This window comes from Ostrea edulis, chromosome 5, assembly GCF_947568905.1.
Source record: "Ostrea edulis chromosome 5, xbOstEdul1.1, whole genome shotgun sequence".
In the NCBI taxonomy this organism is placed as follows: domain Eukaryota; kingdom Metazoa; phylum Mollusca; class Bivalvia; order Ostreida; family Ostreidae; genus Ostrea; species Ostrea edulis.
Genome location: NC_079168.1, coordinates 2500870 through 2519575, shown reverse-complemented (window position 1 = coordinate 2519575; position 18706 = coordinate 2500870). Strand labels below are relative to the sequence as shown.

General features: G+C 34.9%; 2 protein-coding genes across 13 annotated transcripts in view; one reads left to right on the top strand and one right to left on the bottom strand.

Moving 5' to 3' along the window:
• LOC125649641 (casein kinase I-like) overlaps positions 1–7924 on the bottom strand; it is a 25041-nt gene extending 17117 nt beyond the window's left edge. For all 12 annotated transcript variants that reach the window (XM_056167015.1, XM_056167014.1, XM_056167011.1 and 9 more), the window contains exons 1-2: positions 7013–7924; positions 64–177 (exon numbers count right to left, since the gene is read on the bottom strand). In XM_056167015.1, the coding sequence (XP_056022990.1) occupies positions 64–177; positions 7013–7181 (283 nt within the window). In that variant the 5' untranslated portion in view covers positions 7182–7924. The remainder of the gene's footprint in view (positions 1–63; positions 178–7012) is intronic.
• A 3730-nt stretch (positions 7925–11654) lies between these two features.
• LOC125648909 (centrosomal protein of 120 kDa-like) overlaps positions 11655–18706 on the top strand; it is a 26380-nt gene continuing 19328 nt past the window's right edge. Inside the window, exons 1-4 of the mRNA XM_048875949.2 lie at positions 11655–11818; positions 14961–15229; positions 15563–15698; positions 16505–16659. Of these exons, the coding sequence (XP_048731906.2) occupies positions 11773–11818; positions 14961–15229; positions 15563–15698; positions 16505–16659 (606 nt within the window). The 5' untranslated portion in view covers positions 11655–11772. The remainder of the gene's footprint in view (positions 11819–14960; positions 15230–15562; positions 15699–16504; positions 16660–18706) is intronic.

Genomic DNA, 18706 nt, shown 5'->3' with positions numbered 1-18706 from the left:
AGTGACAGGACTTGGAAAATGAAAACACAACTTGCAGACAGATAAAACAACAATAGATTGCACCGGCAGACATGGGCAATGATTCACATCCCTGTTCTTGAGAATGCTCTACTGTTTTCTTAAGGTCTATACTTACACATTTCACAGCTACATGCTCATTGTTGTATAGATTCTTCCCTAAAAAATAGAAAATATCAACATTCAGAAAGACAGTGGTATTGTGTTTTACTTCTGCAAAGTTCACATGTACACTTTCAGACGGGTTGGAGGCATTGAAAACACAATGACTTCCATTCAGGGACTGGTTTTCTGAAATTCTAGGTGCAAACAATACAACAAAAAATGTATAATATACCAACATAACTTAGTAATTCACTATATACCAACATAACTTAGTAATTCACTATATACGGTACTAACAACTATATATATCAACATAACTTAGTTCCAACTTAACTTAAGTTATTATCTTATATATGGTACTAACATAACTTAGTAATTAACTATATATATCAAAATAACTTAGTTCCAACTTAAGTTATTATCTTATACCAAAATAACTTAGTTATTAACTATATTGCCTCAACAACTTCCAATGGTTTGCATTTCACTATCCTGATTTTTTTTGCCTTAAAGTGTCAAAAAGTCAATAGCTCTCTCCATAGGAGCATAGATGCTTAACAAGTCCTTACATTGAGACCAGGTTCTGACTCAGTGTGACAGCTAACAGAAACTCCAGTAGCAACATCGTCAATGCTTTAAGGGACATGTCCCTCATCAGAGAGATAATTACTATAGTTCTTACAATTATCTGGAAATATTCAAGATCATTTTCTCTCAAAACTGATCCAGTCCTGCATTATAATTTAGACTTCTCCTTTCCAGAAATGTGATTCTGAATCATTAACAAAGATTTTCAAAAAGCAATTCCTGCACCTTAAAAATGTACATACACACTGAAAGAAAATTGCTATGGATGGAAAGTAGCCTTGGTAATGATATATAAGTACAATATTTTGATAATATGTCAAATGAATTTAAAAACTTCAATTTTACTGAAATGTCACCCAGAAAAAAAATAGTACCCTACAGCTAGGACTCAAACATATGTTCTACAAATCAACAGTTTTTCATTCTACATGAGCTACACTTAGTAATCTAAAAAGACCAGGAAAGTATTGATAGACATTTCTGTATGCACTTAGTCAGCCATTAATACAATGTAATTATGCACTACCTTAAATCAATAACTTTAAAATGACTTTCTCAATGTCTTATATTTTCAGAGGGTGATTCAGTTGTATAACAAATGCAATACTGACCACGATGGTTGATATTGTATTATTAGGTTTTACACAGCACTTATCACTTCCTAATTAAGGTTCTATTTATGGTACACACTGCACTCAGTGGTTATAAGGGATGCAATCATTTTGGTCAAAGGGTTTCACTGGAACCAAGTTTATGAATTTTCTACAAGGTTCAAAAGTTTCATCATGCACATTTTTGGTTGCCTTTCTTTCCTACCAAAGACAGCAAATTGAGTTTTGTGGATCAAAGCTAATAAAAACAAATCTTACGACAAAATTTTATTGGTGTGTATGACCTTCAAAATTTGCTGCCAAGAATCCAGGTCAATATCAAAATCACACCATACACAAGACTAAAAGTTGAGTTATCATGTCCTCACCAACTCAACTTATTTACAAAAGAAATGGCATAGGACAGAACATGAGGTTAAGAAGTTTATGAGAGATAAAACTCTACACATAAACGGATCAATAAATAATCCAGATTTTCAATGTCGTATGATGTATTGTTTGCCTTGCGATGAAAAACAGATTCAGGCTACCTAGCATTTGGCCTGTACAGCTAACTGGCTACTTTTCAAATCAGAGATCAAAACAACATGCAAAAGTTGAACAGACACACAGACAATTACGGACAAATCATTCACACTCTATGTATTACTGAGCGATAATGAAAATGGTGAGGGAATGTGCTACAGACTTTTATGTGGACAGCACTCAGGGGAGAGAATTCACAGGCACATGTACATATATAATATAGAGGTAAATGTATCACAAAGACAACCTACAGTTTTACATGTTTAAATGCACAACTATCTACAGCAACACTGAGATATTTAATAGGTTGACCAGTATTTCTCACATCACTAGTGCGAGATCAACTTTACCCACAGGAGATTTTTCTGTTTTACACTGCTGCGATGTCATTGATTGTAATGGCATATATTTTCTATTTACGTTTCACGTTGAAGTAATTTAATATATTTTGTATTCAACTATTGTTTTCTTAAATTTTGATTTGATATAGCTTTCTGGTGGACAACCTTGGGTTTTGTAGTTTGCAGTTACAGTGTAAACCATTGTCAGGTATGCTCTTTCTGCCTGTCTAATTAGTTTTTGTATAATCAGAAGTTCAATTGAGAGGATTTTGATAATTTTGAATTTTCTCAAATCTCCTGAATTTATGCACTAAATTGTGGATAAAAGGTGAGAAATATAGTCCTTCATTATTTACTGGTGTGGGATAAGGAAATTCCACCTCTGGAACAAGATTCGTTGTCTTGAACTCGACAAAGCCTCGTCCTAGACTGCGAATATTGTCCCCTCTGTGAAATTTCCCTCTCCCACAATCTCAGAATCTATACCAGTCCAGGTGAGAGATGTAATGCAGACTTACCTGTAGTACAGGTATACTACAGGTAAACTGGGGGTGTGACACTGGGAAACACAGATGTCACTCGTCAATGGTCATAAATTGTGACCTTTGCTTTGTTTGCATAGTGCATACACACAAGGTTATCTTTTGGATAAAATATTTGAGTTCAGAGATTTTAGCTTTATGTAGTTTATGATATGCATCCAATGTTTGCCTCAGTTTGAGAGGGAGAGAGAGAGATATTTGCTATTCACATCATTGGTTGAATCTATAAGGATTTGGACTAATAATCAATTATTATTTTTTTCGCACAGACAATAAATAATTTGAAAACAGTATGAAGGATCTAGCTTTCTTCCAGGACTCAAGGTTACTTGTGCATTTTATCATACAGGCTTCTTGTAGATATTCAGATATATTTAACTTGTCCCTATGTACATTTATATATACATAAACTCTCTGTGACAAAGACAGTCCTGCTATAACAGGGCTAGATGAGTCTAATCATAGAAACAACTTGACACCAAATTTATGAATTTTTTCACACTTGAAATATCTCTACCAATATATATGACCTCTGAATGATCCATCAAAAACATGTAGTGTAATCCGTATGGACATCAAACCTCCGGTGTTCATTATGTCCGAGAGACTACCGCCCATAAACTGCCCATCAAATAGTAACAGTGACCCCGTCCCTCGTTATACAACCTACCACTTAGTGCAGACTGACTGTACAGAATCATAAATTCTGTCTTATGGGAACATAAAGGAGACATTTCTTTCCTGTTATAATAAAGAAGTTAAATGCTGAATAGACAAATTACATGGAGTAGCTCGTAGGAAGACATCATATGTAATATGATCACTTCTGCTACTTCCTAATATCATATGGATTTGTCTGTTTTGCTGATGTTAACCTGTCAATTTAGACACATCAGGGTTTTTTTTCCACTTTTACAACCCTTTGTATCATATACCACAGGTTACCAATCAAACAAAACGAGACAAAACACACCACCGCATCAAACTTGATGTAAAAAATGGATTTCCTTTTACACCCCCCACCACTAAATTACCAATATCTGATGACTGTTGTTTTATAAAACGCTAAGCATCCAGAAGTGCATGTGTAAAACCATAACAGGATACATTTGCCACTGACTCTACAGATATAGATGTGTATGTGTATTGATTAGAAGTTACTAAAAGATCAGTCGGTTTGAATGGCACATCCAGATACACAGTAATGGATGGGACTGATTCAGAAGGCCTCAGTGGATAGATGCTGCGAATTGAAATACGAAATTAGTCTTATGAATAATTACAAATCCTTCTGGCAACCGCTTCACCGACATGACATTTGATGTTCCGGAGAATTTGTGTAAATCATAAAATCTAATATAACTTTTAACAATCTCGAGCACTGCAAGACTGTAACTGAGCATATTCATATTCCTTCATGCCAGCATATTCATACTCATATTCATAAATGGGATATCAAACTTGATCAGATGAATTTCATATCGGCATTACGCACCAACACACACAATTGCACCATCACTACTAAATATCTCCTAAAATTGTGTGCGTTTTTGTTTTGAAACTATGAGATTGTTTTCTTTGACCTTTAGAACAACAGCTGAGAAATCCAGATCAGCAAATAGATTCTGACAATTGTAATGGAAAATATTTATTTATTATCATGATTATTCACTGTCTTATAATTTGGCATCAACAATTAGGGATATATGTTATTTGCACATGGCCTGAACTAATTTGGTGTAGACAAGGTCTACTGGTCTAACATTAAACTCTCAGACTGTTGTTTATTTTGAACATAAAGAAATTTCCTGATTTTAAAAAAATCAACTTTTTTTTTTTTAAATACATATAATATAAAAAATTGCATAACACAAAAATAAAACTATTGTGGTAAACCTTGGTACATGTATTTGAAAAACACTGTGGGGTCAAATTTGCAAACAAGATCAATAGGATGACTGTACTAGAGTTGCAGAATGATGACTCTTTGTCCAAATGAGACAGTTTGACACGATCTTGAAATGTAATTCAGCATCTGCCATTCTTAAACTCACTCTTGGTATGCCTAATTGTTGCAACTGATCTTTGACTAACATAAACCATTAAATCATTGTTATCATCTTCCTCACTAAATGTTTTCAGTTATAATAAAAGTTTTTATCATCTAAAATTTGATGTACTTTATAAACATTTAATCAATATATACATATATATATATATATATATATATATATATATATATATATATATATATATATCCAAATTGTGTTTTTAAAAAAAAATCACAGTGTCCGGTATAAAATATTAAAAGAAATAGAATAAACAGTACACAAAGTTAAAAAATTTTAACTTTGTGTACTGTTTATTCTATTTCTTTTAATATATATATAAAAAGCACGAAGTTCCAACAACACCCGATACCTAAAAGTGGATACAAGGTCAAATACAATTTTTTTAAAAACAATTTAGTGCTTTATATATATATATATATATCTCTGGCACAAACATGACGCTTAGGTCATTTGAACCCAAGTTCTTTGTCCATCACATCCTAAATATTAACTCTAAAGTGTGAAAGACAAACACAATACTTTCTGTGTATTCTCACACATCCTGATTATATTACCAATCTACCAACCTACTTGCTCATATTACTTGTACATTCGATTACATATACATGCGTAAAACTACACGCGTTGTATATCATGTGAATTCTATCGGTGCCCTTTATAGAAAATCAGCTGCGGTTTCACTCTTAAAAGGGAAACAAGTCATCGTAAATGACAGGATGTAGAATCAAGCACTAGAAGTCCATCAGCCGATTTTGTGTACTGAGTACAGTCATGCACGAAGAGATGTCACAGGGTAACAAAAGACACGTGCAGAGATTAACAAAACTGACAATAAAAAAAATGTAACATTTCTTTCCTAGAAAATCACACTTTAGTCTTATTTTTCAAAAAAAACAATTGGCAAAAATCTGTTAATAGGGCAATTGCTGATTATTGAAGTCAAACTACCAAATATTAGAGTTACTCAACATTGATGGGAAAGTGAGAGATTCTCGACAAAGGACGATTTTCATCACTTTAGACTGCACACTTTTACACAACAGAGGCCACAGAGAATTTGGGGAAATTTTCACAATAGAATGGTTTGAGAATATGAAACCATATTAGATTATCCATTCCAAAGCTCTCCAATATATTTTTCTCCAACACAGGTCTAAAATTTTGACAGTTAAATTCTATGCAGTGTCAACAAGTTATCACATTTTGGAACAACAAATCTGACTCATTCGTTCAAATTATCAGTCATTAAAAAAGTAAAAATGTATATAGCAGATAAAACTATCAATGTATGTATCTATACATAGAAAATATCCCAGTAAATTTTAAATGTCCAATCATCCTGTTTGAGTGTCCTTTTCTGTAGACACAGTTACAGTAGATGTTTATGCAATACTTAGCCAGACACTCAAGGATGGCATCTTGGATGAAAACAGCAGCAACAACAAGTTTCAATGGAGATTAACCTTGACATGAGTGCTAGCAAAGCACCGCCATCATGAACTGTGTGATCATTTATATTACCGTGGTGATACCACTTATACATGGCACATAATTTGCAAATTCATAAATGTGTGACCATTGTCAAGACCCCCAACCCCCTTCTTTTTCGGCTCCTTGTCATGTTTATATGGAGATGATAGAAAACTTCAAAGATCAGCAAAACATCTTCATAATAGCTAAATATGTACCATGAAATATTGATATAGCATTAAAACAGCAACAGGTCAAACTTTTCTTGATGGTCCCAGTTCATTGTCAGCAGTTCAAGTTTTAGATTGCAAACCAGTCCAGTCATGGTGCTGTACAGGAGTACACACATTGCAAAGTGTAGACATGTACAATTCCATGAGTGCATAAATGTAAATAGTTCAACAGACATCCACATTTCATAGAGATTGAATACAAACTTATTTATTCTAATTCTACTAAGACATATGATGGGAGTTCTGTTTAACTAAGCATGACAAACAAGTGTGTCCTTCACCTCCTGAAGACTCCAGGATAATATAAGATATAAATACACAGAAAATTACTATAAATGATAGTTTGACATTGACAATATAAAAGGTTTTACTTCATATAAAATCAAATTTTGGGCCATATGAACAGCCACACCCTTTGAATCTTTTGTTCTTTGCTACAAATAAAAGATAATACACGAGAGTCAACAATCATTTCCATTTCCTTCTAATTCTACAATGAAATCTTACCCAATCTCAACTCTCCAAAGTTCCCACACCCAATTTTCTTCCCTACTCTGAAGTTGGGACCCACCATCATGGGTCCAGCTGAACTGCCCGTTCTGTTCTGCATGCTGCGAGCACTTTGTTTTCTCCCAGATCTGGATGCTTCTTCGTACTCTCTTGCTTGAGAGTGCATACTATTACTAAACGTTCTGTATGCTATTTCTGATTATTTTTTGAACAAAAGTCCGTAGTTTTATGGAATTACCACGTTCAGCACTTCCAAGACTTTGGTCAACTAATATACCAACTAAATCCAAGTTTTTCTTCGAGTTTGGGAGGGGGTGGGTGGAATTTTCCCATGCTACACTGTTTACAAAATATTCCTCTTCTCCTTACATGCTATTTCTATCTGATCTCACAACACATTTTCCATAAAATCGGATGATGACAAGTTTTGTTATTCGATCATGGTTTCCTCAATAGGGAACTACGTTTACAGCTGCTTAGACTATCAAAATTATTCCGCAACAGTATGAAAAATGTGATACCTTCAATAAATTTAAGAGTTCACTCAATATTTTAGATAAGAGTCATAAATGAAGTGACCACAATGTGATTTTCTCATAAACTCCATAAATCATTTACAATTTCGAACTATATTTTTCTGCGGTGATCATTACCGGAACAAGATATTAGCCGCCCGGCAAAGTGCGCAAGTCGGGGATTCCCGTTACCAGGCGGTCGGTTTATTTATAATAAACATTCGATGTGTAGAATAGAGACACAATAGACCGTATTGCAAAAGCACGTGGAAGAAGGGATAATATGCATCGTAGTAATAATTATCTTTCTTAATTTTAAGCAGAATATAACAAATTATGATAAAACCGGTAACATCACGCCACAATACGTCATATCCGTGTCAAAAATAAGTCAAAATACCATCAGAGCTTTGTCTTTCGGATATAATCGGATTTTTTTTTCCCCCAGCAGATTAAATGGATATTTCTTTAGTTGATTTTTTGGTTTAATATTCATTTAGCCGTGCAATATGATTTACAAATTCCAATATACTGTAATCAATTCTTGGTCTTTACCATCTAGAATGGAAAAATTATTCTATAAGTTGATGTAACAAGGATTTCAAGTCTCGTTTAAAATGGTGCAATTTACAAATACAACCTATCGCTAGGTCGAATGTTGTCTGACATGTTCCACATCGATTGTTAGGCCGTTCTTTACGTAGTGGCTTTGACTACGGATTACTTCGTTTACCTGACTCAAAATAGATAAGGCTCACGGCGGGTGTTACCGGTCAACAGGGATGAAAAAGCATTTCTTACTTGATAGTTCTTTATACAAATATATATATATGTTTAAAAAAAAATATGAATAATTACTCCTCTTGGAACCTGATCCCACCTCTTGTGTGTCCAGAAGTTTGTGTTTGCCCTACTCTATAGGAATTGTTAGATTGATCACTCTTCGTTCTCGACATTTACTTTTTCATTCAAGTTTCTGTGGCAACTATAAAAAGAATACCATATACAGCACAGTTCCATAAATGAGTCAACTTTTATTTATTTATTTTATACTATATATAATTTGTTGAAAACAACAATTTTTCTAAATCGTTTTCATAAACTTATCAAGATTCAATTTATAGGAACTTTTACACCATTAACAGCACAAATATCTACAGTTTATGACCTCAGTATCCTTTCCTCCTAAACTGCTATAAATATATTATATAACGATAAGAACACCACACCCATGGTCTTTCTTCCACTCTTACAATGGATTACATCAGGAAATTTCCTTTCCATTTATGGAATGCTATTTTCAGAAAGTTGATGTTAAAGTTTCATTAGTGGTATTTCTGCAATTGTTGGTATAAGTTTTAAAAATCATGAATAGAAGTTATATCTTGATGTATTAGATTTCTTAAAAGTTACAGTGACTGTTAATTCAAACAAATTAAGATATTTTTCAATGGAATGTATATAACTCATTTATGGAATTACGCTGAAAGTTTAATTTGTACATGTATATATCCTGCTTCATCATTACATCTTCGCTAGCCAAGGGTGACGCTCCGCGGTGTTTCTCTTGAAGAGAAAAGAGAAACACCGTGGACCGTCACCATTGGCTAGCGAAGATGGGTCATTAGGGAGATTGTTCATATAGGTTAAGTCTGTTGCTAAATCTGCTGTCCAATCTCAACTGAATAAAAAGAAATCGCGGTGGCTCAATAACTAGAGGCTCAGAGGTTAGAGCATTCGCCCAGTGGGCCGTGGGTTAGAGTCCTGTTTGTGCTTTAATTGACCTTGTTCACGTAAAAATTGGTTGTGACAGCTCCCCCAAACACTCGGCAGTTAGAAATGAGAATTTCGGGTCTAATTTTAGACGAGACCTTAAAAACCGAGATACAGTCGTGTCACGATAAAAGAACCTTCACTAGGTACTACGACCCCGGACACAAGGCTGCTGACGTTTTGATATGAATGAAAACATTCTCAAAAAGTAAACAAAAACAAAATGAACGTCTTTTCAAACGTCTAGGACTATTCTCTTTAGAGTAGTCGAGAGGCATAGCTTGCCTCTCGACTTTTCTAAAGAGAATAGGCTATAGGACTGGATGGTTGCCTAGTACTGTTTAACATTCCGCCTGAGAATTTTTCACGTAGATGGAGACGTCACCATTGCTGGTGAAAGGCTGTATAATTTAGGCCTATGCTCGATGCTTACGGCCTTTGAGCAGGGAGGGGTCTTTATCGTACCACACCTGCCGTGACACGGGACCTCAGTTTTTGCGGTCTCATTCGAAGGGCCGCCCCATTTAGTTGCCTCTTACGACAAGCAAGCGTACTGCATAACAGCAGTTAGCCTATTGAAAGCGGATATAGATGCAATTGTTAAATACTTTGTAAATATCTTTAATAAAATATGGGCTAACGAGAACAAGGTCAGCACACCAGAAGAAAGAACTGATAGTTAAAATACCAAAGAAAGGAGATGTAACTATATGCAATAACTACAGAGGCATAACGTTATTACCAATACCCAGTAAAATCCTTGGGAAAGTGCTAGAATTAAAGATGGAGTAGATAACAAAATGAGAGAAAGAACATGCAGGATTTAGACATGGAAGAAGCACGGCAGAGCAACTATTCATAATGAGAAACATAGTCGAACAGTCAGAAGAATGGAATGCACCACGCTTTATTAACTTTGTTGACTTAAAAAAAGCCAGAGAGAGAGAGAGAGAGAGAGAGAGAGAGAGAGAGAGAGAGATTTTGGAGAAGATAATGGAAGTATATGGAATACCAGGAAAACTTACACGGATAATTAACACGGATAATGAAAGCCGTATGTGAGAAATCAGAATGCACACTACTAAGTAATGGTGAAGAATCAGAATGCTTTGAGGTTAAGAAAGATGAAGATAACGAACAGTGATCAATCTTATAACTCCTATGGAAAATGCAAAATAGAGATTTGAGCAAACACGGACATCCGGACATACCAGAGGTAGGATCAGGTGCCTAGGAGGAGTAGGCATCCCTTGTCGACTGGTCACACCCGCAGCGTGAGCCCTATATCCTGATCAGGTAAACGGATTTACCCGTAGTCAAAATCAGTGTGCCAAGAACGGTCTAACAATCAGTATGAAACACATCAGACAGCATTTGACCCAATGATAGGTTGTCTTGGCAAACTAGATCGTTATAACGACCATAGAATTTGCGAAATGCTGACTTTAAACGAGACTGTTGGAACCCCTGCACCATCAACTTGTTTGTCAGTTGCCTGCTTCAATTTAAAAACTTACCATACGTAGAACAAGCTCTTCCGAATCGAATGTAATTAGTTTGCCGTTGATATCTACTTTCAATAATATATCTTAGTACGAAGCAAAAGTGGACGACTCTGTGGTGTCATTTATTTCGAGTTCACTGGGATATATCGAATCGACAAACTAACAACTCAACTTTATGACAAACCGGGATTATTTTAGTTTCTCTATCGTCAACTCTCCATATTTATGTAGCAATATTCCATTATCACCTGCATATGGTGTTTATATCTCTCAACTGAATGAAAATTATTATTGTTAATAGATAATACGTCGTCGATATATCTAAATGTCGAATTGAAGGCCACAACAAGAGATCAAACAGGGATGCCTCATGTCTGGGTTCCTATTTCCCTTAATACAGTAGACTGGGTCATGAAAAACAAAACAACTAGTGACCATGCAAGTGCAGGCATACGATGAAATTTTACAACAAATACAGAAAATTTAGACTTTTCAGATATCATCAAAGCAAACAGATCTATTATAAGCGAAGAAAACGAACAGTGATCAATCTCATGAATCCTATAAAAAGTACAAAAAATTAAGAGTTCTAGAAAGGGTGCTTATTCCCTAAGGGAAAACGTGGACCCCTCAGTGGTCATAGGTGCCTAAGAGGAATAAGCACCCTTTGTTGACTGGCCAAATCCGCCGTAATCCCTATATCTTGATCAGGTAAAAGTAGTAATCTTTAGTAAAAATCAGTAGATAAAGAACAGCCTGATATTCAAATTCTACAGTTTAACGTACTTAAAATCCGTATTTATCCGAAAACAATATTTTGTCATGTTTCGAAAAAAATGATCAAGAGAAGTTCCGATGGGATGTTTACAACTATGGCCGCCGTTTTTGAACAAGAATAACTTCTGACGGAAATAAAATGTTCCTTTAGTAATATTAGACTCCTGATTTTAATGTGAAGTCAAAAATGGTTGAGAAAGACAAATTTCTTGTCGTAATTTCTGTTCTAGAAGGTGAGTTTCAACGAATTTTTGTGATAATGGACGAAATATTGGGCAGTTAGACAGGTCTGTGCTCGTTTTGTGACAGCTACTGGTGAATATTGTTCTGATGTTAAATTTCTACTTTTTGCCATTAGATAACATAAATAGGGAATCCATTCTTTTTCAAAAAATTCATATATAATACATGAATACGATCTAACAAAATTTGTGACTGTATTTCGAATTTCCTCTACATCTGTATAATGAAGCCTTGAAGTTTCTTAGAAGATATGCATAGATTATCATATGTACAACGATTTCCATTCAGTATTCATGAAATATTTGCTATCTCAACTCTCTTTGGACAAGACTTAACAAATTGATATTCTTATTTTGTACGGTGGTTGACTGAAATTGGTGAGAAATTAATAGGGCAACCGTCCTGCAGATTTTTTAAATTTACAAGTGACAAATTTTGTTACACAATAAATGGCAATAAAAGAGCTTAAGATATTGTTCAAAGTTTTATGTTTGTTTCGTCAAAGTTCTTTTCTATTTCTAAAACACATTTTCAATACACGTATCAACACTTCGCGAAAGTTACGTCCCTTGTCCGCCATCTTCCGGATAAAAATCGTATTTCCCTACGTTGGCCTTTGTAATTTTCCTATCTGTAGCTTTGACATCTGTTATTTTTCCATCAATTGCAGTCAACTACAATATGCCCCAGATTGGGGCAACCCATTAACTTGTATGAAAACTTGGTAATTGGCTAAAATTCAAAGTAATAACATCTTACATTTGGTAAGGTAAAGAAGGAAAACTGGGTTTTTCACCGATTGACCTTTGGCTGACCCCGCAAAGGGACGTAACTTGCGGCGAAGTGTTGATACGTGTATTAAATTGTAATTTCAATGTTCATGCAGCAGGGTTCGAAATTACCTCATGTCCGTAGACTAGTAAGAAATGTGTCGGACTAGTAAATTCTCTATAGCACTAGTCCGTACGGACTAGTGAAAATCCGGAAATCAATCTTCAATTGGTTAAGAGTTTAGCAAGATTTGTCTGAATCTCTTAGATGTTTGATCTTATGGTCGATTACCTGCATGGTTAAGTGTTTGCGTGACTATGAATCATGATCTTCCAAACACATGGTGTGCGTTCTAGACCACCGTTCTTCGAACGGACACAAATTCCTGTCGATTCCGAACGCCGAGTACGCATCACGAGAACGGGTTCGAGGTGCAAGAACTGCAAGTGGTGTGGTCTAAGAACATGCTCGTTTGTGCGCACATGTTCTCGTCATTTGCGAATCTAGCTGCAATAATGTAGCCCTATCCAATTTTTTTTAATTCTGACGTTTTCGGGATAGGGCTACAATTCCATAGGATCTCCGTAATGGTGCAAAATAATTTTATGAATAACCGATAATAAACTCTGTGTATTAGTCCCAAATGTTGTTTACACCAAAAGGAGTACCAACTTTGTGCTCGGGCATGTCTAATAAAGGTGTTTTTCATTAAATATAATGTACAGCATGCAAAATTCTTCGTCTGCTCCACCATGCTTGTTATCGCGAGATCTCGTCGGTGGATCTAATGAAAAACCTAAACATTGACAATCAGCGTGAAAATGTAGTTACTTGAGCCACTTCGACAAAGAAAGGAAAATCATATTGTTGCAGAAAGAATTTACACTCTGCTGTTCGGTTTTTAACTTGATATTAAATTCAAACCTTTTCAATACCGACGAAATAGCTTTCGCCTCCATACATGTCCATTGATGTAAATACTACCTTATATGGCATATGCAAATGACTTGACAATCGGAAGTTTATACTTCAGTACATCAAACATGGCGCACAAATATGAATCGAGAAATTGGAAGAAACATAGAATATCATTTTATTTACGTAAAGAAAGTCAGGAAATGTTTAGAATGAGCGCAAATGTTGCGGGAGTGAATCACTCCCGCATTTGCACCATTACGGAGATCCTAAGGAGTTGTAGCCCTCTCCCTAAAAAAAAAAAAATCAGAGAGGGCTACATTATTGCAGCTATCGCGAATCTAACACAGGAGTTCGTAACACTATATAGCTCATGGCTTGATCAATCGAGTGAATTTTATTGAATTAATTGATAAAATTTTAAACTCCTGTGACTCTAAGAACTGAGCACGAAAACAATGGGAACGTTGATCTTGAACCCACTTATGTAATTATGGATGTTTATAAAAGGATTAACTCGGAGGTTACTGTATGATTCTGAAGATCTTGAATGCAAAATAAAGTATGGTGTTCTTTTTCTTCTGTAGGTGTCAGAAACTGAATTGCCCGCAACTGTGGTGTGTTTGGTTTCATTAATTAAATACTATTGAATAAAATATCATATGCTGGACGGACTAGTGAAATGCTTTAAGGACTAGTGAATATCAATAGTGACTAGTCCGCACGGACTAGTGCTTGAAAAAGTTAATTTCGAACCCTGTGCAGTGTTTGATAACTGTCCAAATCACTTTGAGTCATATATCATGTCCTTTCTGTTGTTCCAGACTCCATGCTAATGTAAAGTTTCACTGAGCGTATCAAAATTTCTATTACCGTTTAAATGATGTGAACATTGATTCAATCAAACACTTAGAACTACATTAATTCATAGGGTGCTGATTTTGAAATTGGGTGGCACAGGTTGAAGTTTTGACCCCAGCACTGCATCAAATGCTGATTTCATGGGAAGAAAAACAGAAAACAAGGAATCAAGTTTTTGTTAAAGAAATGTGACTTGACAATTACCAAAAATTATGGGATAAAAATAATTTATTCTTATATAAAGGGGAGGTTAACAATACAGCAATATATCGATCATATTGATCACAAGCCTTAATGATACGCATATCAATATGATATCTTGATACAGAATTTTGTAACTTATTTTTGTCGTTATTCTTCAATCTGTAGATCTTGTGATTTTATTTTAAAAATAATACCTAATCAATTTATATTGGCTACAAAATAAACAACAGATATCTTAATTCATTAAAAATGTATCGTGTCAGATACATATCATATAGCATGTTCATATCATGATACATATCACATCATGAGGTAGAAAGAAATGCTCAAGCCTATTGTACAATATGTATGATAATTTGAAAAAATTCTTTTTAACATTAGGAAGGAGATTTCCAAAGCGACCAAAGCACAAAATTATAACCGAGGCTCGGTTTGATGGAGAGCTCCTGTCTACAGATCCTGTGGACCATACAGAAACCCCAAACTTTACCCAGGAACTTGCATGGGAACTTGATAAGAAAGGTCTCCAACAACACAGACTGCAAAGGACCTCAATTAAAATTCAGTGCTATGCCAGTGACAGTACCTCAACAGCTAAGGAGGCTGTCGGATATGTAGTTCTGGATTTAAGATCAATTACAACTAAACAGGTAAAGTTAGTGCATTTGTGTGTGTTGTAATCTAATACATATCAAGGTTCACAGAATAAATTTTTAAAAAAGGAAGAGGCAGAAGGATTTATTTTGAAATATTTCTGGTATTCTTTTTAACAGATGTTAAAGTGTTATTGACAAACCATGTATATTTATTTCAGAAAAAATAACTGAGTATCATAATTTTTATAGAAAAGTTTTAAATTATGATATTTCTTCTGAATATTTGATCCCTGTACTTTAGGATGTTTAATCCTTTTTTTTCTACATTTGTTAGATATGGGATTGTAAATGTTATTGAGGAATGATAATTCTCACATCTTTTTCCAGACACCAAAATGGTATCCTCTTCTGCACTCAAAATACAGCAAAAACAAATCAGAAATTCGCTTAGCTATTTATCTGGAGGATGATAAAAGTGGAGGGCAAGAAACAAGCTTCAAGGCAAAAGAAGCACCTGCAAGATGTATGTATTGATGTATACTGGCTAGCTGTAAAATCACAACTATATTCTAGGTCATTTCTTTTGAATGGAGTGGCCTACACCAACAAATTTATGTACTCCATAGGTACAATCAATTGAATGACCATGAGGAATAGCAACTTTTCAGTCATCTTAAATTATCAGGCCCTCATGAACATCATCTAATCATTCCTTGTGAACATCATGTATTCTCAAACAACAAATATTAATGCTGACTAATCAATGCCTTGTGTACACCATATATTCTCAAACAATAAATATTAATGTTGACTGATCAATGCCTTGTGTACACCATCTATTCTCAAACAATATATATTTATGTTGACTAATCATTGGTTTGTGTACACCATATATTCTCAAGCAACAAATATTAATGTTGACTAGCCATCTTATTATGATCCCATTAACATCATCTATTCTCAAACAACAGACATTGACGTTGACTTAGCAACTAAGCAACATCTATTCTCAAACAACAACTATTGAAGTTGATTACCAAGGGAAACCAAAATAATTAGAGCCCCTTGAACACCTATTATCAAACAACAAATATTTGATATCATGAGAATATGTGAAGTTTGAGTCATATATAAAACGCTGTCAATGACTAAAATGATGAAATGAAACTGCAGCTTGTATTGTTTACATATTAGTATTCACAAATTATGGTTCATGTGAGCTTTTTTGTTTATAAAATTCAGGCACTGAAATCTTATGCATGAAATGGTCATCTGTTTTAGTTTCTGATAAAATCATTTGACCCTCATTAAATTTTTTTTTTACTGCAGTACTTGAGGACACACAGAACTTAGGGGTGGACCCCCGACACCTCCAGCCATTGCTGAACGAAGCTGAGGGATATTATCAGATTGGATCAAAGCTCAAATGTAAAGAGCTGTTTGTAATGTCCGTCACGATTGCTCAAGCTGCAAATTTAACACAGGTAAAATTAGCTGTAGATGGCTTGTTCATTGTTAAGATGGCTAGTGCTGTTCTGATTAATTGATTTTGTTGACTCTGAATCACCTGTCCAATGAAATCAATCGATTGGTAATTTTGTGATTGATCTTGAAATAATTGAATTCTTGAACCATGATATTTTTGTCATATTTGAGCTTCAAATGAATTATTTTTTTATGTTTTGCTCAATAAACTATCCCCTGACCGAGGTGGTTAGTCTTCTCTCAGTATTCAGTCAGAATATTAGCCTTTATGATATATACATGTATGTGTAGATTTCAGTGAACTTTTCTTAGCATTATATGTCAGGTGTTAATTTGTAATAAATTGAAATCAATAAATGCTATCAAACTTTTTGGGAAAAAAAAACCACAGAAAGATTTCTTCAATGAGATTTTTTTCATCTGTTGAATTCATCTGAAATCAAGTAATCAAAAATATGTAAAACTTGAAGTGATTTCCAACACAAGATGGATGCAACATAATTCAAAATGTTGTGTTTTACAAATATTATATTTCAATTTGATTAAAATCAGCTTCTCTGTCTGCTTCATTTTCAATCAGTCTGAGAGTATATTTAACAAGAGGCCCATGGGCCACATCGCTCACCTGAGTCACCTTGGTCCATATCAGAAGACTTTCTATATATATTTGCATGTAAAACCGTAGTCCTTATTATGGCCCCAACCTACCCTGGAGGCCATAGTTTTTGCAAACTTGAATCTACACTATGTCAGAAAGCTTTCATGTAAATGTGAACTTTTTTGGCCCAATGGTTCACGAGAAGAAGATATTTGAAGATTTTTCCTATATATTTGTATGTAAAACTTTGATCCCCCCTTGTGGCCCCATCCTACCCCCAGGGGCCATGATTTGAACAAACTTGATTCTGCACTATATCAGAAAGCTTTCATGTAAATATCAGCTTTTCTGGCTCAGTGGTTCTTGAGAAGAAGATATAAAAAAAAAAATTCCTATATATTTGTATGTAAAACTTTGATCCCCTATTGTGGCCCCATCCTACAACAGGGGGCCATGATTTGAACAAACTTAACTCTGCTCTATGTTAGGAAGCTGTTCATGTGAATATCAGCTTTTCTGGCTCAGTGTTCTTGAGAAGAAGATTCTTAAAGAATGTCCCTATATATTTGTATGTAAAACTTTGATCCCCCCTTGTAGCCCCATCCAACCCCCAGGGGCCATGATTTGAACAAACTTGAATCTGCACTATGTCAGAAAGCTTTCATATAAATCTCAGCTTTTCTGGCTTAGTGGTTCTTGAGAAGAAGATTTTTAAAGATTTTTCCTATATATTTGTATATAAAACTTTGATTCCCTATTGTGGCCCCATCTGACCCCCCCCCCCCCCCCCCCGGGGGCCAGGATTTTAACAATTTAGAATCTGTACTATATCAGGAAGCTTTCATATAAATCTCAGCTATTCTGGCTCAGTGGTTCTTGAGAAGAAGATTTTTAAAGATTTTTCATATATATTTGTATGTAAAACTTTGATCCCCTATTGTGACCCCATCTGACCCCCGGGGGCCAGGATTTTAACAATTTAGAATCTACACTATATCAGGAAGCTTTCATATAAATCTCAGCTTTTCTGGCTTAGTGGTTCTTGAGAAGAAGATTTTTAAAGATTTTTCGTATATATTTGTGTGTAAAACTTTGATCCCCTATTGTGGCCCCATCCGACCCCCGGGGGCCAGGATTTTAACAATTTAGAATCTGTACTATATCAGGAAGCTTTCATATAAATCTCAGCTTTTCTGGCTCAGTGGTTCTTGAAAAGAAGATTTTTAAAGATTTTTCCTATATATTTGTATGTAGAACTTTGATCCCCTATTGTGGCCCCATCTGACCCCCGGGGGCCAGGATTTTAACAATTTAGAAACTGCACTATATCAGGAAGCTTTCATATAAATCTCAGCTTTTCTGGTTCAGTGGTTCTTGAGAAGAAGATTTTTAAAGATTTTTCCTATATATTTGTATGTAAAACTTTGATCCCCTATTGTGACCCCATC